The sequence below is a fragment of the Pteropus medius genome, unplaced genomic scaffold, assembly GCF_902729225.1.
Source record: "Pteropus medius unplaced genomic scaffold, Ma_sr-lr_union100, whole genome shotgun sequence".
Taxonomy (NCBI): Eukaryota; Metazoa; Chordata; class Mammalia; order Chiroptera; family Pteropodidae; genus Pteropus; species Pteropus medius.
The window spans coordinates 26,065,076-26,091,438 of NW_024351730.1; the positions used below are offsets into that span (position 1 = coordinate 26,065,076).

The following is a 26,363-nucleotide window of genomic DNA, read 5'->3' on the forward strand; positions in this document are numbered from 1 at the left end:
GTTTTATTTTGGGGTGAAATACCAGGTGCTATTTGGCAATTCTGATTTTCCTTGCTCATTACATTCCAGACCTGAGCAATGGCCTGAAATATGACTCTTTACTACAGGGGGATTGTCTTAACCTGCTAATGCTGCCTCTCCCCAGGACAAGTATGCCTTGGGGACAATTGCAAGAACAACTGTAACCTTCAATCTTTTCATGGTTAAAAGGAAGAACACCACGCCCTCCTCCTCCGTGAGAATTACTGAGCTTTACTTCATTCTTTCCTAAACTAGAAAATGCCTCTGAAAGAAGCAGAGCTTCAAAGAGCAGGAAAGGATGTCAAACTCTAACCCTTCAAGGGTCAGTTAGGAAGATCCTGCAAAGAGTTGGATAGTTTTGTTCTGTTTTATTGACAGCATGCATGACCCAGGCAAGGGGCCCATGCTCACACTACTTTTCTCTCTCTCCTCTCCCCTACATGCTTTTGCTGTTGTCCCCAAATCACTGTTATACCTGGCCATTGGATTTCAAATCTCTCCTTTTTCTCTCTTTTTTTTTTTTGAGTGTTATCACTGTTAGTGGGTGATGGATGTACACAGGTGAATGGATAGTAAAAGCTACATACACATTGGCCTTCTGATTAATTTCACTTGCTTCTTTTTTGGGTTCTGAAAGCTAGAAGAGAAAAGCAATATCTAGTTCTTTTGAATAGTAGAATGGAGACAAAGAGAAAAATTGACTATTTTACTATTTAATAAGCAAATTATTCTTGAATCTGAATTCAAATGATGAGCTTCTGTTGGTGTTTGGGGTGAGTTCATCTTTAGTCCTTTGAAACTATTACAATTTCAAAAACAAGAAAATCAGAGAGCATTACAGTTCCCATTAACAAAGCTGGGAGTTTTGTTTTTTTTTTTTTTTTACCAGATACAACCTTAGCTCATTAAGTTAGAGGAGCAGAGATATGGCAGTCTTACTATAAACAGTTAGGATAGAATAGCCAGCTGCGATGGCTCGTTCTCAAACATGTATCACTGTGCGATCCACCTAGGGAAAAGCAATTGAATTGGGATTCTCAGAGCAGGCACCAGCATAGACATGGGGCAGGGGCAAGAGAGAGAAGAACTGGGGTACAAGAAGACCTGAAGGGGACTCTAGAACCCTGTAAGTTTCCCAAGGCTGGGACAAATCTACAGTGCAAGAGACTAGCTCCTTCTTTTGAACTCAGAGAAAATGTTTTTATGTTTCAGATTTTTTTTTTTTTAAATAAGGTTTATTTTTGTCTCTTGCTTTTGTTTTCATCACACCATTTTTTCTTATTCTAAACTTTGTTTAGGCTCAGGAAGATGGCCTGACTGTGATTCAGCCTCATTCCCTCTCCTTTGTAAACACTAAGAGGCCAAGTAGAAAGATTATATATAATATCACTGTACCTCTGCATCCAAATCAAGGTAAGATGTGCAATAAATGATTTCTTGAGTGATGTCTTCTAGTTGTTGACCACTCTTAAAACTCTGGAGTTTTGTCTGCTTGTAAGTGTTAAATTTTAAGGAGTAACAATTATTCATACCCCTTTGTTTCTCTGAGTTTAGAATCAATTGAGGGAGAGAGAGAAACACAGGCAGACAGACAGAGACAGAGAGAGAGGGAGAAAGGCACTGTGGTCAAACACATGGAGATGAATATGTCAGCTTTGATACTGATAGAGTTGAACTGGAGGACACAGTGTGCATATAACTTCAATCACTGGACTGAGCTCCCCCTCCCATGCATAGGCAGAACTGTACAGACACAGGCACTGTCTATAAGAACAGAACCTGCCCTGGTTCGGTTATCATAGGTGAGCAGACCAGAATGAGCATGTGCTAAGGACAAGCACCTCTTGCAGAGAGCTCACAGGGGGCTGAGCCACACATACTCAGTTCCTTTCCCTACTGGATAAGTCACTTCTCCTCCCATAGGGGACCACAGAAATGTGGAACCACAATGAGAGGAGAGGTGGACCCCTACCCTCATCCCAGCTTTTAGATATCTTTACGTTGGGCTTGACTGATAAGCCTATGCCCAACAGAGATGTGGCTGTCCCTCACTGAAAAGAGATCAGCTTCTAAGACAATTCTACTCCTATATTTGAGGCAGCTCTCCAAAGAGCAATATCTGCCCTTGTCGTTTGCCACATTATCAGATTGCCAAGGAGAAATAAAAGTCTAAAAGTCTGTTTCATTACCCATTTGATAAAGTCCAAAAAAATTAAAAGTCTGAAAGTCAACCTTCCCTTTTTTAACCTACTAAGTCATAGCGAGAGTTGTCCTCCCTGTGTTGCCAGGGGAGGGACGAAGTTCTTTCAGATCGGTGGCCTGAATTGTCTGTAGGTCTCTCAGCCCCTAAGTCAAAGTAGTTCAATACCAAGCCTCACACATGTCCTCCTTTAAATTGTTAATAAGGCATGAAAGGATCATAGCATCAGTTCTGTACCTGTAATATTTAGAAATGACAGGCAAATGTGTAGCTCCTAAAGCATTTATCACAAGCAGAGTGATAATTGCAAATCCAGTTCTCAGAATAATCAAGATCCATGTTACTGTTGCCAAAGATCATCACAGAAACCAAAGAGCTCCTGAAGCAAAGAGGGTAGATTGGGGAAAATCTCTTTATAGCTTCACCAGACCAATCTGTGCCATTTTCTCAGTGATCTTGACCTTTGAACTTAAAGTCAATTGAGAGAATTTCATAATTATGGTACAGTGTCTATGACTGCTGGAGAATTACCTGGTTTAAGCTATTTTTGGGGCAGTAGTTTGTATTCTACTATCATTTATAGTTAATGAATCCTAGTCAAGAATCTATTTGGGTTTCAGATTTGCCTTTTCTTGATTAACTGGAGAACAACATACCAAGAACAACCCGAGAGCAATTGTTTGTGAAGGCTAAAAGACTCCCACCAGTGAGAAAGGCAGCTTTAAGGCTTTGGCTGTTCAGTTAGCCATCAGAACTACTGTTGATGCTCATGCCAAGTCTCCTTCTCCCCAGGTATCATAGAACACAGGGACCAACCTCGCTCTCCCATCCGGTATTTCACACAGGAAGATATTAACCAGGGCAAAATCATGTACCGTCCTCCCACTGCAGCGCCCCACCTCCAGGAGATCACGGCCTTCTCGTTCGCTGGTAATGCCTTCTTCTCTAGTTTGAGACACCCAAACCACTTTCTGTGCATCCTCTTGGCAGGCTCACCCTAACCCCTCCTGTAGTCTTCCTGGAAGGTTTGATGACACTGCTTTACAGCTGTTCAAAATAGCTTGAGACCTGTGGCCAATATGTAATTTGGGCTCAGTTTATGACTTTATTCATTTATTCATGCATGCAGAATTACTTTCAATAAATATTTATTTTGTGCCTACTTTGTGGCAATTACCGAGTGAGGCCTTGGAGATCTATCTGTCGGTGAACAAAAAGGTATAAATCCTATTCTTGGTGAGTTTTGGTATCTAAGTATAGAGACAGAATTTGATAAATAATCCCAGTAATAAATGTTTAATTGCAGACTGAAATAAGAGCTCTGAAAAGAAGGGTTTAGTGATGGAATTAGATGTTACAAGACTGACCTAGACTGAGGGGTCAGTGGAGGCAGCCCCAAGGCAGTGTTGACCATGGAGGGAGTGGGAAAGCTAAGTAGACTAAGTGTGCATGTAGGGATAGTGGGAGAACATTCCTGAAGGAAGGGCACATGCCCCAGGTGCAGAGGCCCTGGGGAGGGAGAGAATGTGGTGTTCTGGGGGTTGAAAAAAGTCCAGTGTCTGGAATGTGGAGGGGTAAGCAGAGCAGAGATAGGCCTGGAGGGAGAGAGAGGAGAGGCCTTCGAGACCGTGTAAGCCTGTAGAGATTTGGATCTTTATCCCAAGAACAATAAGAACCCAGTGGATGTTTTAAGATCTAGGCAGATGGCTTTTGATAAAAAAAACTCTTGACTGCAGTGATGTGAATGGAATGGAGGAGCAGGGCAGGATGGATGGGCCTGCGGTGAAGGGAATCCAGTGAGAAGTACCCTGTACCACCTCAGGGAAGAGCTCATGTAGGAATGGAGAATGCAGCCACCCTTTGGGCAATGAAACATGGATTTGTCAGAAGGCACCTTTCAAAAGGAAGAGAAGACTGAGTAAAAGGGGAACAGAATTTCTAAATCAAGACAGTGTGTGCCTTTCCACTAACCCAAGACAGCCTTAATCCTTGGCACCCCTTATCTCTCCCCTTAATGCAGTAATCGAAACTGCTAAAAAGCAGGAGTTTTGAGTCCCTACCCTAAATATTTCTGTGCCTCGGAAAGATTCTAAAAGTTCTGAAGCCTATTTCTTTATGATCTTTAAGATTTATGTACCACATAATACAAGTAATGTAGAGTATTATTTTTATATAGCAGCTTTATTAATACAGAATAGTTGGTAATTTCTTGTGGTGAGTTGAACATAGATAAAATAATTTTAGAGTTATGTTTTAAATTATGGCAAACATTTAAAGTAATATTTGCCATTATTTATATAAATGCAATTGTCTAGAAAATGATTAACTACTCAATTAGATTGAAAACCTCTGAGAGTGGCATAGGCTCCTTCTCCAAGTAATATCCCCAGTGTTTAGTTACCGGGTAACTAACTGCCTATGAAAATGTTCATGGTTCTCTAACCCCTACTTTACAAGACCTACTTTATAAGAAATTCAAGATATCCTGGGATTAGAGGGAAAGAAAACATGTCAACCATGGTTGAAGTTATTTCTGTATCCATTATACCGGCTGAGTTCCTAAAACCTTTTTAGAGAGAGCAGAGTCCTATCCTGTATAATCTATGAATACCATGAGATAAATCTCTCACAGTTACAGTGTGTAAATCAATGTCCCAGGCATCACTCAATTCTACAATGGAACTGACCCACCAGAGAGCCTTGTCAGTGATATATGAAATCACCCACACTCACCAATTTGTCAGATTTTATGGACTGATAAAATGGGATCTGAATGAATATATTATAAATCACTCCAACTGCTGTGATATAAAATTATTCCACTATGTGGTTCTTTTTATTCCTTAAAAATTAGTGCTGGCACCATTAAATTAATCATAATATTATCAAACAACCTAGTAGTCTTTCCTTAAACCATAATAATTTAGATGAAAACATCCTTTATTTTTCTAACCTCTGCCCTATATTTTGTGCCTTCCCCATCTATTTCTGACCCCAAAATGTTTCCTACATTGATTTTTCTCTCTTCTGTTCTTTCAGGTCTCCCGGAATCAGTGAAATTCCACTTCACAGGTGAAGATTTAAATCTCAGTTTTATTAGAAAATAGAATTCTTCTCTCCTTGTTTGTTCTTTCTTCTTATTCTCTTCATCATCACTTTCAGCTGTTTTCTAAGAGCTGCTTAAAAGTTATATAAGTTTTTTTTCTAAAATAATTATATGGCTAGTTAAATAGTAATAGCTTAACTTCATATTCATGGAAAAAAAATAATCCACCAAGAATATCAAAGATTAATGTTCTTTAAACCCCCATTTCAACTTGTCCTAATATCTATTACGAAGAGATAATAGTGGTTAAGATTATCAACTCTGGATACAAACTGCCTGGGATTCAGCCTGTTCTGGGAGAATTTATTAACCTCTCTGTTCCTGAATACCTCATCCATCAATGAAGAAAATAAATAATAACATATATATAACATATATATGTTATTATATATATATTGTATATATATATATAATAACATATACATATATACCTCCCAGAACAGTAATTGGCACATAATCATCTCTATGTGACACTCATAGTCTTGAATAGAGCCTTTCCTTGAATGATTGGTTGCTGGAGGGAAAAGTATTATGACCTAGAGAGTGAATTGTGACTGCTGTGTGTAGAAGGCATCCCAGTTTTAGTCCACGGTGCAATAGAAGCTGAATGCCAATAAGCAAAGGCAGAGTCAGACCTGGCTTCTATGCCGGGGCAAAATAGAGACATGCTTTCTGGTTTAGATCTAGGGTGAGGATGGTTGACTATAAGTGGCATCCTTAAATAGCTCTTGAGTTAGGATTGACTATCTATTAGACTAACCATCTATAAGTCATATCACATCTTCTGTAGGGATAAATCTCGGTGGAAAAGTCACATCCCTCAAACTCTCAAACCTTCCTTTATTCTTTGAGGGTTAAAAAATCACACTTGAATCAATAGTAAATTTTAGTGTTATGTCACTTTTAAAAAAAATTTTTTATTGAGATATAATTGACATATAACATTGTATTAATTTTAGGTGCACGAGGTCATGAGTCAGTATTTGTATGTATTGTGAAATGATCACCACAATAAGTCTAGTTAACATCTATCACCACATATAGTTACAATATTTTTTTCTCGTGATGCGAGCTTTTGAGATCAACTTTTGAATATGTAATACAGTATTATACTGTAGTCACTATGCTGTACATCATGTCCTTAGGACTTACTTATTTTATAACTGGATATACTTTTTGTACCTTTTGACCACCTTCACCCACTTCACCCACCTCCCATCCTTACCTCTGGCAACCACCAATCTATTCTCTGTATCTATGAGCTTGGATTTCGTTTTGGGTTTTTTTGTTTGTTTGTTTATTTTGTATTTTCAGATTCCACATATAAATGAGACCATATGGTTTGTCTTCAAGGTCCATCATGTTGTCACAAATGGCAAGATTTTATTCTTTTCTTCGGCTGAATTATCTTCCATTATTTATACATCCATTCATCTATGTTCTCTTTATCAGTTCATCCATTAATGGATACTTAAGTTATTTTTATTTCTTGGCTATTGTAAGTAATGCTGCAGTGAGCATGGGGGTTCAGACATCTTTTCAAGTTAATGTTTTCATTTTCTTCAGATAAATACCCGGCATTGGGATTGCTAGGTCATGTGATAGTTCTATTTTTAATTATTTGAGGAACCTCTATACTGTTTTCCATGGTGGCTGCACCAATTTACTTTGTCACCAACAGTGCACAAGGGTTCCCTTTTCTTTGCATCGTCACCAACAATTGTTAATTATTGTCTTTTTTATAATATCCATTCTGACAAGTGTGAAGTGATATCTCATTATCATTTTGATTTGCATTTTCCTGGTGATTAGTGATGTTAGCACCTTTTCATATCCTTGTTGGCCATCTGTGTGCCTTCTTTGGAAAAATGTCTATTCAGATCCTCTGCCCATTTTTTAATCAGATTGGGGATTTTTGGTTGTTTTTTGTTTGTTTGTTTGTTTGTTTGTTTTTGCTATTGAGTTGTGTGAGTTCTTTATCTATTTTGGACATTAACCCCTTATCAGATACATGATATGCAAAAATTTTCTCCAATTTGGTAGGTTTCCTTTTCATTTGTTAATGGCTTTCTTTGCTGTGCAGTTGTAGTCCTACTTGTTTTTATTTGCTTTCGTTGCCTTTGCTTTTTTGTATCAAATTTAAAAAGTCATCACCAAAGCTATGTCAAGGAGCTACTGCCTAGATTTTCTTCTAAGAGTTTTATAGTTTCAGGTCTTATGTTCAAGTCATTAATCCATTTTGAATTAATTTTTGTGTGTGGTATAAGATAGTGGTCTTATACCACAGCCAGAAAACTGACTGTCCAGTTTTTCCAACACCATTTATTAAAGAAACAGTCTTTCTTCTTATTGTATAATTTTGGCTTCTTTGTTGTAAATTAATTGAACTTATATGTGCAGGTTTATTTCTTGGTTCTCTATTCTGTTCTACTGATCTATGTGTTTGTTTTTACGCCAATGCCATACAGTTTTAATTACTAGAGCTGTGTAATATAGTTTGAGATCAAGGGGCATTATGCCTCCAGCTTTGTTCTTCTTTCTCAAGATTGCTTTGGCTATTCAGGTTATCTTATAGTTCCATACAAATTTTATTTATTTTTTATTTTTTTAAATGTCAAGTTATTTTTTTCATATTATATATACATAATTTTTTTTAACATTTTATTTTTTTTATTTTCCCCCCTCCCTTCTGGTAACCACTAGTCCATTGTCCATGTCCATGAGTCTCTGTTTGTCATCCTGTTCATTTGTTACTTTTAAGTTTATATCCCACATATGTGATATCATGTGATTTTCAACTTTTTCTGTCTGGCTTATTTCGCTTACTATGATTATTTCAAGGTCCATCCATGTTGTTGAAAATAGCAGTATTTCATCTCTTTTTATGGCTGAGTAATATTCCATTGTATATATGTACCACAGCTTCTTAATCCAGTCATCTATCCTAGGACACTTTGGTTGCTTCCATGTCCTGGCCACTGTGAATAATGCTGCTATGAACATCAGTGTGCAAATATCTTTTTGATATAGGTTTTCAAGTCTTTGGGGTAAATACCGAGTAGAGAGACTGTTGGATCACATGGGAGATCAATTCTTAGTTTTTTGAGGAACCTCCATACTATTTTCCATAGTGGCTGTACCAGTTTGTAGTCCCGCCAGCAGTATGTGAGGGTTCCTTTTTCTCCGCATCCTCTCCAACGTTTGTTATTACTTGTCCTGTTGATTATAGCTATTCTAACAGGTGTGAGATGGTATCTCATTGTGGTTTTGATTTGCACTTTCCTAATAGCTAGTGATGATGAGCATCTTGTATGTCCTCTAGGGAGGAGTGTCTGTTCAGGTCCTCTGCCCATTTTTTGATTGGAATGTTTGTTTTTTTGTTGCTATTGAATCGTATGAGTTCTTTGTGAATTTTGGATATTAGGCCCTTATCGGAAGTGTTGCTTGCAAATATATTTTCCCATTCAGATGGTTACCTCTTTACCTTGTCAACGATTTCTTTTGCTGAGCAGAAGCTTTTTAGTTTGATGTAGTCTCATTTATTTATTTTTGCTCTTATTTCCTTGCCTTTGAGATCAAATTCATAAAATCCTTTTTAAGTCCAAGGTCCTTGAATTTTGTTCCCATGTTTTCTTCTGTGCATTTTATTGTTCCAGGTCTTATGTTAAGGTCGTTAATCCATGTTGAGTATATTTTGGAGTGTGGTGATAGACAACAGTCTAGTTTCATTCTTTTGTAGGTGGCTCTCCAGTTTTCACAGCACCATTTATTGAAGAGGCTTTCCTTCCTTTACTGCATGTTTTTGGCTTTTTTGTCAAAAATTATTGCCCATATAAATACAGGTTTACTTCTGGACTCTCGATTCTGTTCCACTTGTCCGTGTGTCTGTTTTGCTGCCAATGCCATGCCGTTTTGATTACTGTCGCTTTGTAGTATAATTTGAAGTTGAGCAGAGTGATGCCTCTAGCCTCATTCTTTTTTCTCAGGATGGCTTTGGTAATTCAGGGTCTTTTGTGCTTCCATACAAATCTGATGATTTTTTTGTCCTATTTCTTTAAAAAATGCCGATGGGCTTTTGATGGGGATTGCATTAAATCTGTATAATGCTTTAGGTAATATGATCATTTTAACTTTGTTGATTCTTCCAACCCAAGAACACAGAATATCTTTCCATTTCTTTGTATCTTTGATTTCTTTTAATAGGGTCTTATAGTTTTCATTATATAGGTCCTTCACATGTTTCATTAGATTTATTCCTAGGTATTTTATTTTATTTTTTGTTGTTGTTGCAGTTGCAAAAGGAATTATTTTTTTCACTTCTTTTTCTTACTCTTCATTGTTAGAGTATAGGAACGCTATGGATTTTTTGAACATTGATTTTATATCCAGAGACTTTACTATATTTGCTTATTGTTTTAGTAGTGTTCTTGTGGAGTCTTTAGAGTTTTCTATGTAGAGAATCATGTCATCTGCAAATAGTGATAGTTTGACTACTTTGTTTCCTATTTGGATGCCTTTTATATCTTTCTCTTGCCTGATTGCACTTGCTAGGACTTCCAATGTTATATTGAATAAAAGTGACAATAGTGGACAGCCTTGCCTTGTTTCCAATCTTAGAGAGAAGGTTTTTAGTTTTTCACCATTAAACATAATGTTGGCTGAGGGCTTGTCATATATGGCTTTATTGTGTTAAGATACTTTCCTTCTATATCAATTTTGTGAAGTGTTTCGATCATAATTGGGTGCTATATCTTGTCAAAGGCTTTTTCTGCATCTATTGATATGATCATATGGTTCTTATTTTTTAATTTGTTTATGTGGTGTATCACATTAATTGATTTGTGTATGTTGAACCATCCCCATGCCCCTGGGATGAAGCCCACTTGATTATGGTGTATAATCTTTTTAATATGTTGCTGTATTCAGTTCGCTAATATATCTTATTTAGGATTTTTGCATCTGTGTTCATGAGAGATATTGGTCTGTAGTTTTCTTTTTTTGTGTTATCTTTACCAGCTTTTGGTATCAGAGTAATATTGGCCTCATTAAATGAGTTGGGAAGTATTGCCTCCTCTTTGATTTTTTGGAAGAGTTTGAGAAGAATAGGTATTAAATCTTCTTTGAATGTTTATAGAATTCACTGGTAAAGCTTCTGGTCCTGGACTCTTACTTTTTGGCAGGTTTATGATGATTGTTTCAATTTCCATACTGCTGATCATTCTATTTAGATTTTCCAGTTTTTCTTGATTCAGTCTAGGAAGGTTGTATTTTTCTAAGTACTAGTCCATTTCTTCTAGGTTATTAAATTTTTTGTTATATACCTTTGCATAGTATTCTTGTATGATCCTTTGTATTTCTGCAGTGTCTGTTGTAATATCCCCTCTTTCATTCCTGATTTTATTTATGTCCTTTCTCTTTTTTCTTTAGTGAGTCTAGCCAGGGGTTTGTCAATTTTATTAATCTTCTCAAAGAATCAGCTCTTCGTTGCATTTATTTTTTCTATTCTTTTTTTGTTTTCAATTTCCTTTATTTCTGCTCTAATTTTGATTATTTCTTTCCTTCTGCTGACTTTAGGCTTCATTTGTTCTTCCTTTTCTAGTTTTTTAAGATGAAGTGTTAGGTTGTTTATTTGGGCTCATTCTTATTTTTGGAGGTAGACCTGTAATGATATGAACTTTCCTCTTATGACCACTTTTGCCGTGTCCCCAAAGTTTTGATATGTTGTACTATCATTATCATTTGTTTCTATGTATCTCTTGATCTCCCTTTTTATTTCTTCTCTGACCCAGTTATTCTTCAGTAGCATGTTATTTAATCTCCATGTTCTTCAGTAGCATGTTATTTAATCTTCCTGCTTTCTTTTTACAGTTGGTCTCTAGTTTCAAAGCATTATGATCATAGAATATGGTTGGTATGATTTCAACTCTCATATTTGTTGAGGCTATCTCTGTGTCCCAGTATGTGGTCAATCCTTGAGAATGTTCCATGTGCACTAGAGAAGAATGTATAAGCAGCTGTTTGGGGATGAAAGGCTCAGTAAATGTCAATTATGTCCAGTTGGTCTAATGTGTCATTTAAGGATGTCATTTCCTTATTGATTTTCTGTTTGGATGATCTGTCCATATCTGACAGCAGGGTATTTAGGTACCCTACTACGATAGTGTTTTGGTCTGTTTCTCCCTTTAGTTTTTATAGCCATTTTATCTTTTGCTTTCTGATAGCTCGGTGTTTCCATTGCTTCCTTGTCCGTCTGTTTTCTTTATTTTGGTTGGCTTTTGTGGGTTTTCCCTCCGCTCTTTCTTGCTCTATGTTATATGCTTCAGTTCTAAATCTTTGGCCTGTGGTTACCATTACGAAAAGGATAGTTGTATATATACAGTCGTCCCTTTTCTTCTGCGTGTGCCTTATCTCCATTCTCCTTTGTGAATTTGGATCTTTGAATACTCCCCTTTTCAGTCATTGTTGTCTCATTTTGTCCCTATGTATGCTGAACGTTCATTACTATCTTGCTATAGCAAATCTCTTCTTATTTTAAGCTTATAATATCCTGTTCATAGTAAGGGTTGCACTCCTCTGCTTTTATCAGCCTGCTAGTCACCTTACTCCTAAGTATGCTTTTTTTTTGTCATTTTGTTTTAAGTGAAGTTAAGTGATCCTTGAACCCATTATTAAGTGAGCTGACCTCTTTTAGTATTTTCTGTAGTGCAGGCCTCATAGTGGAGAATTCCCTCAATTTTTGTACGTCTGGCAAAGTCTTTATTTCTCCTTCACATCTAAAGGAGAGCTTAGCTGGATACATTATTCTTGGCTGGTAGTTCCTTCCATTTAATAGTTTAAATATTTGATTCCACTCCTTACTGGCTTGTAAGGTTTGTGCTGAGAAGTCTGACAATAATCTAATGGATTTTCCTTTATAGGTTATCGTCTTCTTTTCCTTGGCCGCCCTGAAAATTCTGTCTTTGTCATTGATTTTTGATAATTTTAATACGATGTGTTTTGGTGAAGGCCTTTTTGGGTTGAGATAATTGGGTGTTCACCTTGGTTGTTCGTGGTGTTTAATGGACTACTTCTCCGCCTGAGCATTAATGGAAGTGTGTTCTGCTTTTTTTTTTCCCATAAAGGTTTATTACATAATGGTCCCTAGCCTGGTGCAAATAAGCTGTTTTTCTTTTGGTTTCAGTAGGTAGCATCTAAGCCTCTTGGATCTCTGCTTTGTATAGTGTTAATAATGTCTTTTTTTCCCCTTATAGATGTTTAATCATGCTCGCTACCCTCAGTCTCAGTTCCTGTCAGTGTTAGTGACAGTTTCGGTAGCATTTACTCAGATTCCCCTGGGGCTCCGGGGCATTCTGTCTCGGAGGGCATGGGGGGAGGGGCCCTCTGGGTTAGGGGTTGGAGGCTGTGGCTCAGCCTCAGTTTTGCAACCACTGCTGGTAAAAATCAACTGTTGTTTCTCTGCCATCCCCACTTTTCTGCTGTCCCTGTCTCTCTGCCTCCTGCCCTGATGATTGGGCAATGCCACCGGCCACATGGAGCTCGCAGCACTCTCAAGCAGGGCTGTTCAGGGAACTTGAACAGTTCCCTGAACAGCCCTGCTTGAGAGTGCTGCGAGCTTCTCCCCTCCCCTTCCTCCTACAGGGAGCTTGGGCTGTGACAGGCAGCTTCTTTATTACTCCCAGTCCACCGCCCGACCCCCGGGGTTCTGACCTGTGGTAGCTCCTATGCGCAGATCCCATGCTCTGACGTGCTGGTGTGCAGTTTGGGTGTTTTTTGTTGAGTTTTACATGTTCAGCTTATTGTGTTTCAAGGAGAGAGATCTGGGAACGTCTCTCACGCCTCCATGTTTAATCCAATCTCCTCCATACAAATTTTAGATTTGTCCTATTTCCGTGAAAATGCCATTGGAATTTTGATAGGGTTTGTATTGCATCTGTAGATTGCTTTAGGTAGTATAGACATTTTGACAATATTAATTCTAATTCATGAGCATGGAATATCTTTCCATTTATTATGTCTTCTGCAATTTCTTACATCAATGTACTGATTTTGTATCCTGCCAATTTACTGAATTCATTTGTTCTTAGATTTTTGTGGCATCTTTAGTGTTTTCTATATATAATGATATATCATTTGCAAACAGTTACAGTTTTACTTTTTACTTTCCAGTTTGAGGCTTTTTATTTCTTTTTCTAGTATTGTGTCATTGTTGATATGAACCCAGTATAAGGTCATTTCTAGATAGACTTCTAGATAACTCATGCAATCACTAATAATATATAATAGATTATACCATTTACACTTTACAAATCAATTTACAATACAAATTGTCTTGTTTAATCCTTGTAATAATATTGTAAGGATAGATATTATTTTTAGCATTTTAAAGCTGAGGAAACTAAGGGTCGTTAGAGTAAGTAATCTGCTTTGGTTTCCACACCTAGTAAACAGTAGTACCAGAATTTTAATACAAGTTTCTGAGTCTGAATATGGGATATTTAGTTTAGCCTAGTCTGTACATATGTTGGTCATGAAAAATGAATGTCATGGTAGTGTGCCAGTTTGGTTTCCAAACCTCAACGTTTACCTGAAAGCTTGAATAGGTGAAGGAATTAACTATTAACTTCTTTGGGACTTGAAGTTAAGTGATCCTTGAACCCATTATTAAGAGTAAAGGAAATGGACCTTTAATTGACCTTAAATTATTTTGTTTCTGCCCGAGGTTCCTTTTTATTGTTGAGTGATTTTTAAAAATTTTATTTTAAAGACAAAGTTTTTTAGAGCAGTTTTAGGTTTACAACAAAATTGAGAAGAAGGTATAAAGATTTTCCCTATATCTCTTACCCCCACACATTTATAGCATAACCTCTCACATTATCAATATCACTCATTGGAGTAGTACATTTTTTTTTTACCAAGGAACCTACATATCACCTAAAGTACAGTTTACTTTAGAGTTCACTCTTAGTGTTGTACATTCTGTGAGTTTGGACCAATGTATGACATCCATCATGATAATATTATACAGAGTATTTTTACTGCCCTAAAAATTCTCTGTGCTCGGCCTATTCATCTCCCCACCCTACCTCCTACCTTTGGTAACCACTATTCTTTTTACTGTCTTCCAGAATTTTGCCTTTTTCAGAATGTCATGAAGGTAGAATCATGCAATATGCATCCTTTTCAGATTGGCCTATTTCACTTAGTAATATGCATGTCAGTTTCCTCCAATTTTTTTGTGTGTGGCTTAATAGCTCATTTCTTTTCAGTGTTGAATAATATTCCATTCTCTGGATATACCATAGTTTATTTATTCATTCACCTACTATAGGATATCTTGGTTGCTTCCAAGTTTTGTCAATTGTGAATAAAGCTGCTGTTAACATGTATGTAGGTTTTTGTGTGGACCAAAGTTTTCAGTTTCTTTGAATAAATACCAAAGAGTGCAATGCTGGATCATATGTTAAAAGTATGTTTCATTTTGTAAGAAATTGCCAAACTGTCCTCCAAAGTGGTTATACCATTTTTCATTCCCAGTAGCAATGTATGAGACTTTATTTTGCTTCATATCCTCACCAGTATTTAGTATAGTCAGTGTTCCAGATTTTGGCCATTCTAATTGGTAGTAGGGTATATTCTTGTTTTAATTTGCATTTCCCTGGTGACATATGATGAGGAGCATTTTTTCATATGCTTATTTTCCACCCATATATCCTCTTTGGTGAGGTATCTGTCAATGTCTTTGGCTCATTTTTAAATAAGGTTATTTGTTTTCCTATTGTTGAATTTTAAGTTCTTTCTACATTTTGGATAATAGTTCTTTATCAGACGCGTCTTTTACAAATGTGTTCTCCTATTTTGTGGCTTGTACCCTCATTCTTTTGACATTATCTTTAACAGAGCAGAATTTTTTCATTTTAGTGAAGTCCAGCTTATCCATTTCTTCTTTCATGAATCATGTCTTTGGTCTTGTATCTGAAAAGGCATCACCATACTCAAGGTCATCTAGGTTTTCTCTTGTGTTATCCTCTAGGAGTTTTGTAGTTTTGTTTTTCACATTTAGGCATATGATCCATTTCAAGTTAATAGTTGTGAAGGGTTTAAGAAGTTCTTTTTTTTTTTTTTTTAAGAAGAAAAACTTGTGGAATCTGGTAAGAAGGAAGCCATCTTCTTTAGGAGAATTGTGTGAGAGAGAACTTTAAATTGGGCACATAATGAAATAAGACAGCGACAAACCCAAGCCCTGATATTAACCCATAAAGTGAAGGAGAATAGCTCACTTGATTCATCAGCTAAGATGAGAAAAGCTGATATTCCTAACCTAACTGCTTCAATACAAGCACAGATGCTCTGGAGAACCATCCTGAGCAAGGAAAGCACAGGTTTTCAAAGGTGAATGGTGTTCAGGAGGCATCTGACCCAAAGAAGCAGTTTGACTGTTTCTCAGCAAAATCAGAAATGTTGCTTAAAGGAGGGCTGGACATGTAATTGCTAACATTTTGATTGTAAGCTCTCATGTTTGCTTATAAAACCCTGCCACCTGCATGATATATTTTCTTGCTGTGTAATATGTATCAGAAAATACCTTTCATTCATTTACTTACAAAGGCAAAGGTATACTTTGGTCATACTGACAGCTGTATGATATGACCAAAGCTCTTGATTTTAGGGCTTTTTTTCTCCTTTTTTGTAATGTAAGGATGTTGAAGAGTCCCTTAGATTTCCCCCCCACACACTTAAAAACAAAATCAATGTAAAACATTTAAAAATAAAATTATATTTTACAATTATTTATTTTTATTTAACATAGGGGTTCTTCATTTAGATTCCAGGGAATTCAGGAATCCTTAATCCATTGAAATTTATGAAAAGTTTGTATGTTTGTCTCCAAACCCCCATAAGTTAAGGATCATCTGTCCTTATCTTTGGTGATCCACAGAGAAGACTGAGCATTAACAAAGAATCAGAGGCAATAATTTTTACATTTGACTGAATGAACAGAGCCATAAAACCTTCATTCTTATAGGGTTGATGTCTTGTACGCCTTAGTAGGGCTATTTCTGGATTTCTTTTAGTATACCTTATAAAATCCAGCCATATCTTTTAGATCTGTTGTCAAGGAAAAGAGAATTCTGAAATCTAAATGGAATCATTACTAGGAGTCACTGAGCAATGCTCTACTTTGCTTAAGAAGAAGTCAGATTCCTATTGACTTGTTACTAAGTCCAAAAGAAACTAGGTTTTTAATAACCAACCCACAGACACATTTAAAATAGTCAGTAGTATAGTTTTCTCAATTGCCACTACAGATAAACACATTGATGAATTTGTGGTGCAGGTGTTCCTTAAGGCCTGGCTTTTAGAGATGAGAGGGTTTGTTAAGTTGTGAGAAAGTGGAAACAAAAGTCAAGAATCATGCAATTCTTCTTTCATTTCCTTTGGGTGATCAGTGTTCACTTGAATGTCAGATAATCCAGGAAAATAAAATCTTAAAGTCACTGTTTTGTTCACAAAGATGCCTTCCCTTTATTGCATTGTGTGTAATGATCAGGTAAAAATGGGTCTGCTTACCTCCAAACAAATGTCATTAGAGAGATTTGTATGGACATTTTATGTCCTGTTTAAAGTTATTTTTTTTTTTAATTTTTTAAGCGAGGCAACCCTTGGTTGACCTCACAGATTGCAAGGACCTTGTCAGCTTACAATCCCTTATTTTTTTATATTTTTATTTTTTTCATTTTTTACGCCTACAGCACCTGGTGTTCCTAGGTGGTCTCCCATCCAAGTACTAACCAGACCCGACCCTGCTTAGCTTCTGAGATCAGAAGGGATCAGGCTTGTTCAGAGTAGCATGGCTGTGGACTAAAGTTATTTTCTAATGAGACATAGACATGTCATTTTTTAAAATATTTCTTGAATTTCTCTGGAACATTGTAAGAAAGAATTTCATTAAAAAAGAAATAATTCCATAAATAAAAGCCTTTACCACCATCATCTAAGGGGGCATATTTTGTATTACTTTCCTTTCCACTAACATTTATCAATATCATCTTGTTGTGAAACTTGCTTCTTAGAATGACCTTGATGTTATGGTCCTTTAGCTTTTTTGTTATCCATATAAAACTTTGTTAGAATAGCTCACAGTATTTTACTTGCTTGTTTTCTTTTTCCATTTATAAACATCTCTTCAAAGTGTTAAGGTAATCTAAAACAGTTCTGTTTACGTATTTATGGAAATAGCCTAAGGTGACCAGACTACAAGCTGATCTGTGTGTGTGTGTGTGTGTGTGTGTGTGTGTGTGTGCACACCCTTTCTAGTTTCTGATGGAGAGCACACAAGTCCAGAGATGGTCCTCACCATTCACTTACTTCCCATTGATCGGCGCCCACCAGTGTTCCAAGTCACAGCCCCACTGCTTAAGGTCAGCCCAGGAGCTAGCACTTCTATAGGTAAGAACTGGGAGCCTGAAAGAAACTTGGCTTTTGAAACCATAAAGCATATTATGGAACCATATTTCAGTAACAGTTTCTGTTCAAATGTCTTTTTTTTTTAATTAAATTTATTGTGGTAACATTGGTTAATAATGTTATGTAAGTTTCAAGTGTACAATTCTATAATACATCATCTCTGTATTGCATTATGTGCTCACCACCCAAAGTTTAGTGTCCTTCTGTCACCATATATTTGACCCTTTTGACCATATTCATCCTTAAACCTCTTGGTGGTTACCAAAAAGTAATGCCCTCTTCTTCCAAAAGTTGCATGCATTCTCATATATATTCTCCCTTCTACCCATCTCCATGGAAATAGAAGCACCACAGATAGAAGGGAATAAACCCTTCAGAGGCCAATGCTCAATGATGGAATACAACACAGAATTTATTTTCCAGCCTCCAGGAGATTGATTTGTCGCCATCACTAAAATACATAGTAACGGAGAGTAGAGAGAATAGAGGGAAGCGGTTTCAATGACTGCTCTCGTTTTGTTTAGAAAGTAAAGAGTAACAGGAGCAATAACAGAAAAGTTTGTCGGCCCAATTATTTTGTATGTGATTTTAGTTGCTATCAGTATACTTACTCTTTAGAAGTTTATTCTTTTATCAAGAATATCAAGAGCAAACAGTATATACTGTGATTTTTGTTAAGTGTGCTCTACAGATCCTTACCCAGTTTCTACATATGGGTATTGGCCTAAAATTAATTATAATCCAACTTATAAACAAGCCATAGATACAAAGACAACTGTCATTTTTACCCTATTTCTTCTCACTTCAGTGATGGCCAGAGCAGCCATTGTTAAAATAATTTGGCTCTTTTGTAGATTCAGAGAAAGAAGAAAGGAAGAAACAATGAAAAGCAAAACCAATTTCTGGGGACATTTTCTGGAAGAACTGACCTTTTTCTGGCTTCCATATCCTCATTGGTATGGAAGAAAAATGTTGTTTGGAATTCAGAGATAATTACTTATAAGTTAACTTTTGGAAGAACCTACTTGCATTTTGGAATTGACTACATTATCACTTTTCACTATTTTTGTGGTTGATTAGAATTCAACAGTGCTTTCTTATAAGCATCAGATTAACCACAACATGACTTCCAGCCTAACTTATGGCTGTAATATATACATAATATATAATTAATGTATGTATCTCCTCACCATGCTTTATTCTCCTGACCGTAGGACTTCAGTTGGTAGTAAGAGATACTGATACAGCACCCAAAGAACTCTTCTTTGAGCTTCGGAAACCTCCAGAACATGGTGTGCTCCTTAAGTACACAGCTGAGTTCCAAGGGCCCATGACTACAGGTAGCTGCTCACTCTGTCATCAACCTACTTGGAGGATCTCTCTCTCTCTACAGGAAGTTTTATGTGTCTCAGACAAGAAGTAAAGCAACTTTATAGGACAAACTATGAGGAGATGCTTAGAAAGGAAAATCTTTTAGTATTTAACCCAGCGGCTGAAATATTTGGGACTTCTTTCTCTGCACCACTACCCATGCCCCCAAACTATAAAGCTATTTCCTCAAGTTGTAGGTGAAATTGGTTGATTTCTGAAACCTAGAGTAAATTCATTTAGAACAACCTCATATGAATTGTCAGCTGCCACTTTCTTATGGATTGTTCATGGACATGAATTTGTTTTCTTTAATCTCATATGTAAATCTTCACACTATTTATTGCACTGTGACTCTGATAGTGTAAACTACATACATCTTCATCCATAAGAAAAGGGGACACATTTAAAAAGTATTATCTATGCGAATTAACAATGTGGAAATGTGATCAACTTTCCAAAATAATATTTACCATACTTTCTCTAATAGAAAAAAATAATACATATTTGTTTTTTGGAAAGTACAGAAAAGCACAAAGAATACAACTAAATATAATTTTTGATAGTCAGCTCTTATGTATCAAAGTGGATATTATCCCTTTCAAAGTAGCCACCTTGGGATGCTATATACTTATTCCAACAATCTATACTTCTCAAAAGCTTTATATAATTCCTAATAGGCACATAATAATGCATTCTTCTGAATATTCCTGTAGAGGGAAGGGGCCAAGTTTTTAACATTGAGAGTAGATCAAATTTGTAAGAACAATCAGTAATCACTTGGGAGTCACAAGGCAGAGTTTTAAAAATGTATCGAACCAAAGTAAGGTCATTAGAATAGATTTCTAATATTCTAAGGGAAATACTTTAGGGGCATAACAATCATAGCCTAGTTTTAGGCACAATGCCATGAACACCAGTAAATCACAATAATACAATGTCAAAAGAGAAGGCTTAGAAGATGAATAGAGAGAATGAATAAATTCTTTAGTTTATTCACATAACGTAGAGTTGAATATAACATCCAAGAAGACCAGTACCTCAGCTATGCTCTGAGGAATTGTTAGGGCCCATGGCACTAGGTGACATTTCTCATTAAAAAGGGCTACATGACCAAAGAATTTTGAGAAGCTTTAATGTTGTATATTAAAAATTCTAAAATTAAAAAATTCTAATAAATCCTGCAGTTTAACTTTTTTTAATTTTTAATTTTGTTTAAACCTATTTTCCCAGACTTCTATAATAAAACTGTTTTCACACGTCTATCAGATCTATCACAAATTAGTAATCTAGACTTAGACAGTTTGGGTTTCTAACTTTAAGTACATTTTTCAATCTTTAGATATTTTTTAATTAAAAAAAGACATACTCTCAAAACAAAGATTTCTTACTGGGTTGTCAAGCATAATTTATTTTCTTAACTATTTCAAAGAGTTTTTAGTATCAAGGTTAGATCTAGAAGGACTATTATAAAGAACAGAGGCTTGTCCTTTATTCTCTAAAACTAAGAATGATGAATGGACCTTATAGAGACATATTTTGGTTCATGTGATTAAGAACTTAAAAAAAATTAGAGCTATGTCCAGTAGAATGAGTTACCTTATAAAAGATTGAGGCTTCTACCTTGAAGAGTGTTGAAGGACAGGTTAAATAACCCTTTTTCAAGGGGAATGTAAAGGGAATCCTATATTGAGTGGGTGGTTGGACTAATTAGCTTACATCTCCCAGAGATTATGATCCTACATATACTTTGAAATACTGAGATCAAAGGTGTTACATAAATGAAAAGCTTCATTCCCAGAAGTAATTGGTTTTGTAATTTGTTTTATTCTTCAAAGGTGACACTTTCACATATGAGGACATTGAGAAAAATGTTCTGCAGTATCTACATGATGGCTCCTCTGCCCGGGAGGACAGCATGGAGATCTCAGTCACAGATGGCATCTCTGCAACAACGATAGAAGTGAGAGTGGAGGTGTCACTGTCAGAGGACCCAGGGCCTCGGCTGGCTGCTGGCACCTCTCTGAGCATTACTGTTGCTAGTAAAAGCACAGCTGTAATCACTAGGTCACACCTAGCTTATGTTGTAAGTACTTACCCTTGTCTTGTTCTCTACTGCACCCTCTGACTGGGCTGACTAGAAAGCAATGTCACGACTGAGTGTTTGGGGCATCGGGTATATGGCCATATAAAGAACTTTTTTCTCAACTTCCCTATAGTTCTCCTCTTAGGAATAGTTACACTCTTTATTACAACTGCTCTCAGTGTCTCATTAACTGACAAGTAAATGAGCAAACCTGTTGAAAACAATGGGTATATGTAGGGATGAGCGATTGTCAACAGAAACAGTGCCAATGTCAGAAAAGTCCACCTTCTCATATTTTAAGCTCCATCCATAATATTTCAAATGAAAAATTTGAAAGAGCATTTTAGAAGACATTACCTGGTCAATGATTAATAGGTACGGTACATCATGGCCCACTTTTTTGAGAAAAAGCCCACTTTTCACCAGCTTTTGCCTCAGATCCAGCTCTAGACAGAATACTGGCACATTCCTCTGGCAGTGCCTCTCTGCCAGATTTCCTAGGCAAGATTTCTGGCTCACTCTCTATTCCATTCCGCAAAAGAGTCAGGGCGGTTAGGGGACCAAAGGAAAATTCAGGAACTCTAGGCTTGCTTGTTTTTCTCTCATCTAGCCTTAACTTGATAAGTGATCCTGGTAATTAAATTTATCTTCTTTCTTAGATTTTACCTCTGGAGCTCAGGATAATGAGGATAATTAATTTTATTTTTCAATTATGTGTTATAAACAGATATGAGTTCTCTATGTAAACAATAATGAGTAGTTTTGACAAATACCTTGAAAATAAGAGTGATTATCTGAATGGTAATTATTCTTAGTATTGAATTTTTCCTTTACTAATCTTTAAAATTCCAACCAATAACCTGGCCTTTAAAAAAAAAAAAAAACTATATAGTTTTAAGTAATCCTTTTCTGGGCTGAAGAGTCTGGCTATAAAATCTAGTCCTGAATAGTAGCATGAAAGATAAAGCATTGGCCTGGGAACAATTGCTTCAATTGCTTTTGCACAGATTTTCCCCTCAAATTGCCTTTTCTTAAATTATGGGAAGCTGCATTCCACCCTGATTCTTCTCATGGGTCTAGTATAGTTTCAGAATAGCTTTGATTTTTTTTTTTTAATCGACAGGTGATTTTTACCATAGGTTATGGTCTTTTGAATCTTATGAAACTCATGAATTCATAAAAATGTATGAATACAGATTTAATCAATAGATCATCGAGGCTTAAAAAAATGTTTGACAGACCAAAATTGCACTCCAGGAGAAGTTCCTACCCATTAACTGCATATTATAAGCTGCATATCAAAATGCAAGCCCATTGGCAACTGAACGTGTATTTTCAGAAATTGATTGAATGTGAATTTACCCACTAGAGCAGAAAGACTCCAAAAGAACTATTCTAGCCTGCCGAAAGCATAGCATATTTTAAAGACTTAGCTAAGTTACATACTAACTTTCTCTGAGGGCTATAGAAGAATTTTGTTGTGCTCAAGGTAATGGGGAAAATTTTTCCAGATATGCATAGTTAGTGAGTTTGCAGTGAACATCCAGAAAAGTTGGAAAAACCATCTGAAATCCTGGTCATAAATGAAGCAGAATATAAAAAGATAGAAGCAGGTGAGCCTGATCTTAATTAGAGTATCATTAGCTGCAAAAGGGTGACATGATGTAGGGAAAGACAAAAAGCAGAAATGGGATTCTGTCTAATTTGCTTCTTAATAGTGGTTTCCTATACAGTTCGCTATGCACTGTAAGTAAACAAGTAGGGGAGGGATGGATGGGATGAGTTTTGCAGTTAGAATGGATGGGTTGTAATCCAAGTTCACCACTTTCTAGTGTATTAACCCTTGGCAAGTTACTTAACTCTTTAGGGCAACATGGGGAGGATGATATAAGATTAATCTGAAAAAGCTAATAGCATTTATATGCACCAGCCAAAAATAGAATAATTCAAAATATGATACTATCTATAATAACATTACATAACACATCTAGGACTAACTGTAACAAAAGATGTGTAACTTCTAAGGAAAACTGATGGTATGACTATGAAGAATCTTTGACAAAGTATTAGAAATAGAAAGAGAATTTACCAAGAGGTCAGCTAGAACATCAATAAAGCAATAATGTTGCTTTACATAAGCAAAACAATAGCCAGTAAATGTAACTAAAAAGATAATACCACCTATAATAGCATTACAAAAATCACGTTCATTGGTTTAAATCTAACAAAAACACAGGCAGTCTTCTTATAAGGAAAATTATAATGTTTAACTGACAGACATTTTTAAAAGCACTAAATAAATGATGGGTTTTCCATAGTCATGAATAAGAAGATTTACTATCAAAAAGATATCAGTTCTCCTACAAAGTGATCTTTTCATTCAGCTGAGAGCCAATCAAAAGCCCAGTAGCCTTTTTATGGCTCTTGATAAGCTGATTCTACAATATATAAGGGAGAACAAAGGGCCAAATTTCTGAAAAAGAATGATGGGAAAGCAAGGGCTTACCCTATCAGATATCAGGATTTATAATAAACTTGCACTATTTAAAGCAGTGTAGCACAGGAATATACTAGAGAGTCCAGAAACAGACCCACACAGACTGTAATATCAAATGAATATAGCAAGCCAGATCAGTGGAAATAGGAGGAACTATTTAAAACAGGGAACTACACAAAATGAGTAATCGTATGAAAAAAACAAAAGAATCCTACATTGATATTAACTTTGGACAAATCACATACTTAAATGTCATAAGCAAAATTTTAAAATTCTTTGTGGGATATAGGTGAATATATTTATGATATTGGGAAAAGAGAGAATTTCTTAAACTAGAAACAAAAAGTGCTAACTATAAAGAAATGATTTATAAATCTGACTATATTAAAATTAAATTTATGTTCTCCAAAACATATCATAAATACAGAAAGCAGACAAGTTACAAATTGGAAAAATAATATTTGCAACATATATAACCAAAGATAACAAAGAAAATATCAAGAACATCTTCAGATCAAGAAGAAAAAAATGTGATAGAAAAATGAATATGAGACATTAATAAGAATTTCAGAAGAGGAACCTATACGGCCAATAAATATAAGAACAGATATTCACCTTTTTTTTTTTTTGTCATTAGGGAAAGCAAATTAAGACTATATACCATTATCTACCAATTCAATGGGCAGAAATTTAAAAATCTGAAAACACCAAATGCTGGAGAGGGAAAGGATCTATAGGAGATTCTTTACTTTGCTGGGGAAGTGTAATCTGGAATGACAACTTTCAGAAAGAATTTGGCGTTGTCTTGTGAGAATAAGTAGTCGTATACCTTAACCATTGTACTTTTGGAGTCCTATCCACGAGAAACCTTCACGTGTACACTGAAGGATTTGTACAAGAATGTTCATAGCAATACTATCCATAATAGCAAAAATATTGAAACAAGCCAAGTGCTCATCAACAGGATGACAGATGACTCATGAGGTACTGTATGGAATATTAGAGAACACTCAAAACAGATGAACTATAGCTACACAAAATACTATTGATGGATCTTAGCAGTCTGCTATTAAGTAAAAGGAAAAATAAATCCCATAAGAGAGTCTAATTCCATTTTCATAAGTCTAAAAAGAAAACTAAAAATACTTTCTAGTAATATATCAAACTATATCCCGAAATTCAAGAAAATGAGAAACAAGATCCAAGGTGATAGTGGGCCCAGGGAGAGGATAACAGAGAAACACACAGGTAAATATTAATTATTAAAATTCTAGTCCTTGTGTTGAATGGTCAACAGATGTATAAATAATAAAAAAGAAAATGAAAAATTAATGAGTACAAAAGGAGTAAGAAAGCCTTTGACCCACTTCCCATTCACCTCGAGAATAGTCGCCTGGTGGCGCTTGCAGCTGCAGTGTTCCCCAAGATAACTCGCAGATTACAGTCCTGACCTTACCTAACCTCCAAAGTTAGCCACAAATTATCTTTTATTATTTTCGCGTCGCTCTAGTATATCAGTAGTCTTTGAAAAACGAATGACATAATTCTATTTATAGCATTCTGTTTTTAGTAGTGTTATTTCCATTTACAAAATACAGTAATGCTTGATTGCTGAAAATGTCAAATCCTAGAAAACGTAGCATTCCTACGCGTGATGTTAACATCGTTCTCTAATGGTTGTTAGCCGAAGATTCATTTCATGAATCCGATTTATGTATACATTTGTTACATTAGAATTAGAGACAAATTCTGTTTAGAAATCACTCCAAGAACAGTTTTTATATTTTATTTTCACATTGAAAACCAGTCAGATTTGCTTCAGCGTCAAAGAGTGTGTTTACATAAAATTAAATTAACGCTGACAGCGAGTTGCACTTTTTTTTTTTTTACAGGAAATGGGTTAAGTAGAAAAGTTACATGAGAAAAGTTTATAGTCTTATGATTTTTTTACATCCATAATGTCTTGGATATCTCAAAATAGTAATTTATTTAAATTATGACAACATTTTCAGTAAAAAAAATCTAGTTGATTTCACATTTTGAAACCTAGCCATCATTTCAGATTTGAAACATTGTAGTAAGGTGTGCCTGATGTGAAATAAGCATTTCTTTGCCAAATTTACCAGTGAGGAATTTAGGAGAGATTCCTTCTAATCAAAACTCAGGGGCTCTGTCCTTGTAGTCTATCACCATTTCAGAAGACAATACCTTAAAATTCTTAGCTGTCTTTTTAAAATTCTTTCTCAGGGAGTACTCACAGTAATATTAGAAGTAGTCTTTTAGAAGCCTGCATATTGTATTTGACAAACCATGTGGAAAAATAGAGAAACTTTTAAAGTATAAATTGAGGGGAAATTTTCTGAAGTTTTGCAGCTTCAATGAATTTGAGTTTCTTTCCTTGTTAGTGTCAAGTGATGTGAAGAAATATGGAAAATTCTGTGCTCTTGCCTTGAGGCTCTGAACTGCTAACTTAAAAAGGCCCCTGGGGCTAGAAATGAGAACTAAGATCTGCTGCCCCCAGATCACCAGTATTCCTGATCCAGTACCTCAACTAACTGTACAGCATAGCTGTGAAAATTTGCATTTGAGAGTACACTGAACTATGCTATATTACCTTTAT

At 35.9% G+C, this 26,363-nt stretch overlaps 1 protein-coding gene and 1 pseudogene across 5 annotated transcripts in view; one reads left to right on the forward strand and one right to left on the reverse strand.

Moving 5' to 3' along the window:
- The window catches only part of FRAS1 (Fraser extracellular matrix complex subunit 1), a 409,779-nt gene that overhangs the window by 299,537 nt on the left and 83,879 nt on the right, over nt 1-26,363 (forward strand). For all 5 annotated transcript variants that reach the window (XM_039845532.1, XM_039845530.1, XM_039845531.1 and 2 more), the window contains 6 exons: nt 1,320-1,434; nt 3,014-3,151; nt 5,261-5,293; nt 17,643-17,774; nt 19,007-19,132; nt 20,999-21,246. In XM_039845532.1, the coding sequence (XP_039701466.1) occupies nt 1,320-1,434; nt 3,014-3,151; nt 5,261-5,293; nt 17,643-17,774; nt 19,007-19,132; nt 20,999-21,246 (792 nt within the window). The remainder of the gene's footprint in view (nt 1-1,319; nt 1,435-3,013; nt 3,152-5,260; nt 5,294-17,642; nt 17,775-19,006; nt 19,133-20,998; nt 21,247-26,363) is intronic.
- LOC120588402 (uncharacterized) lies at nt 17,069-17,187 on the reverse strand (annotated as a pseudogene).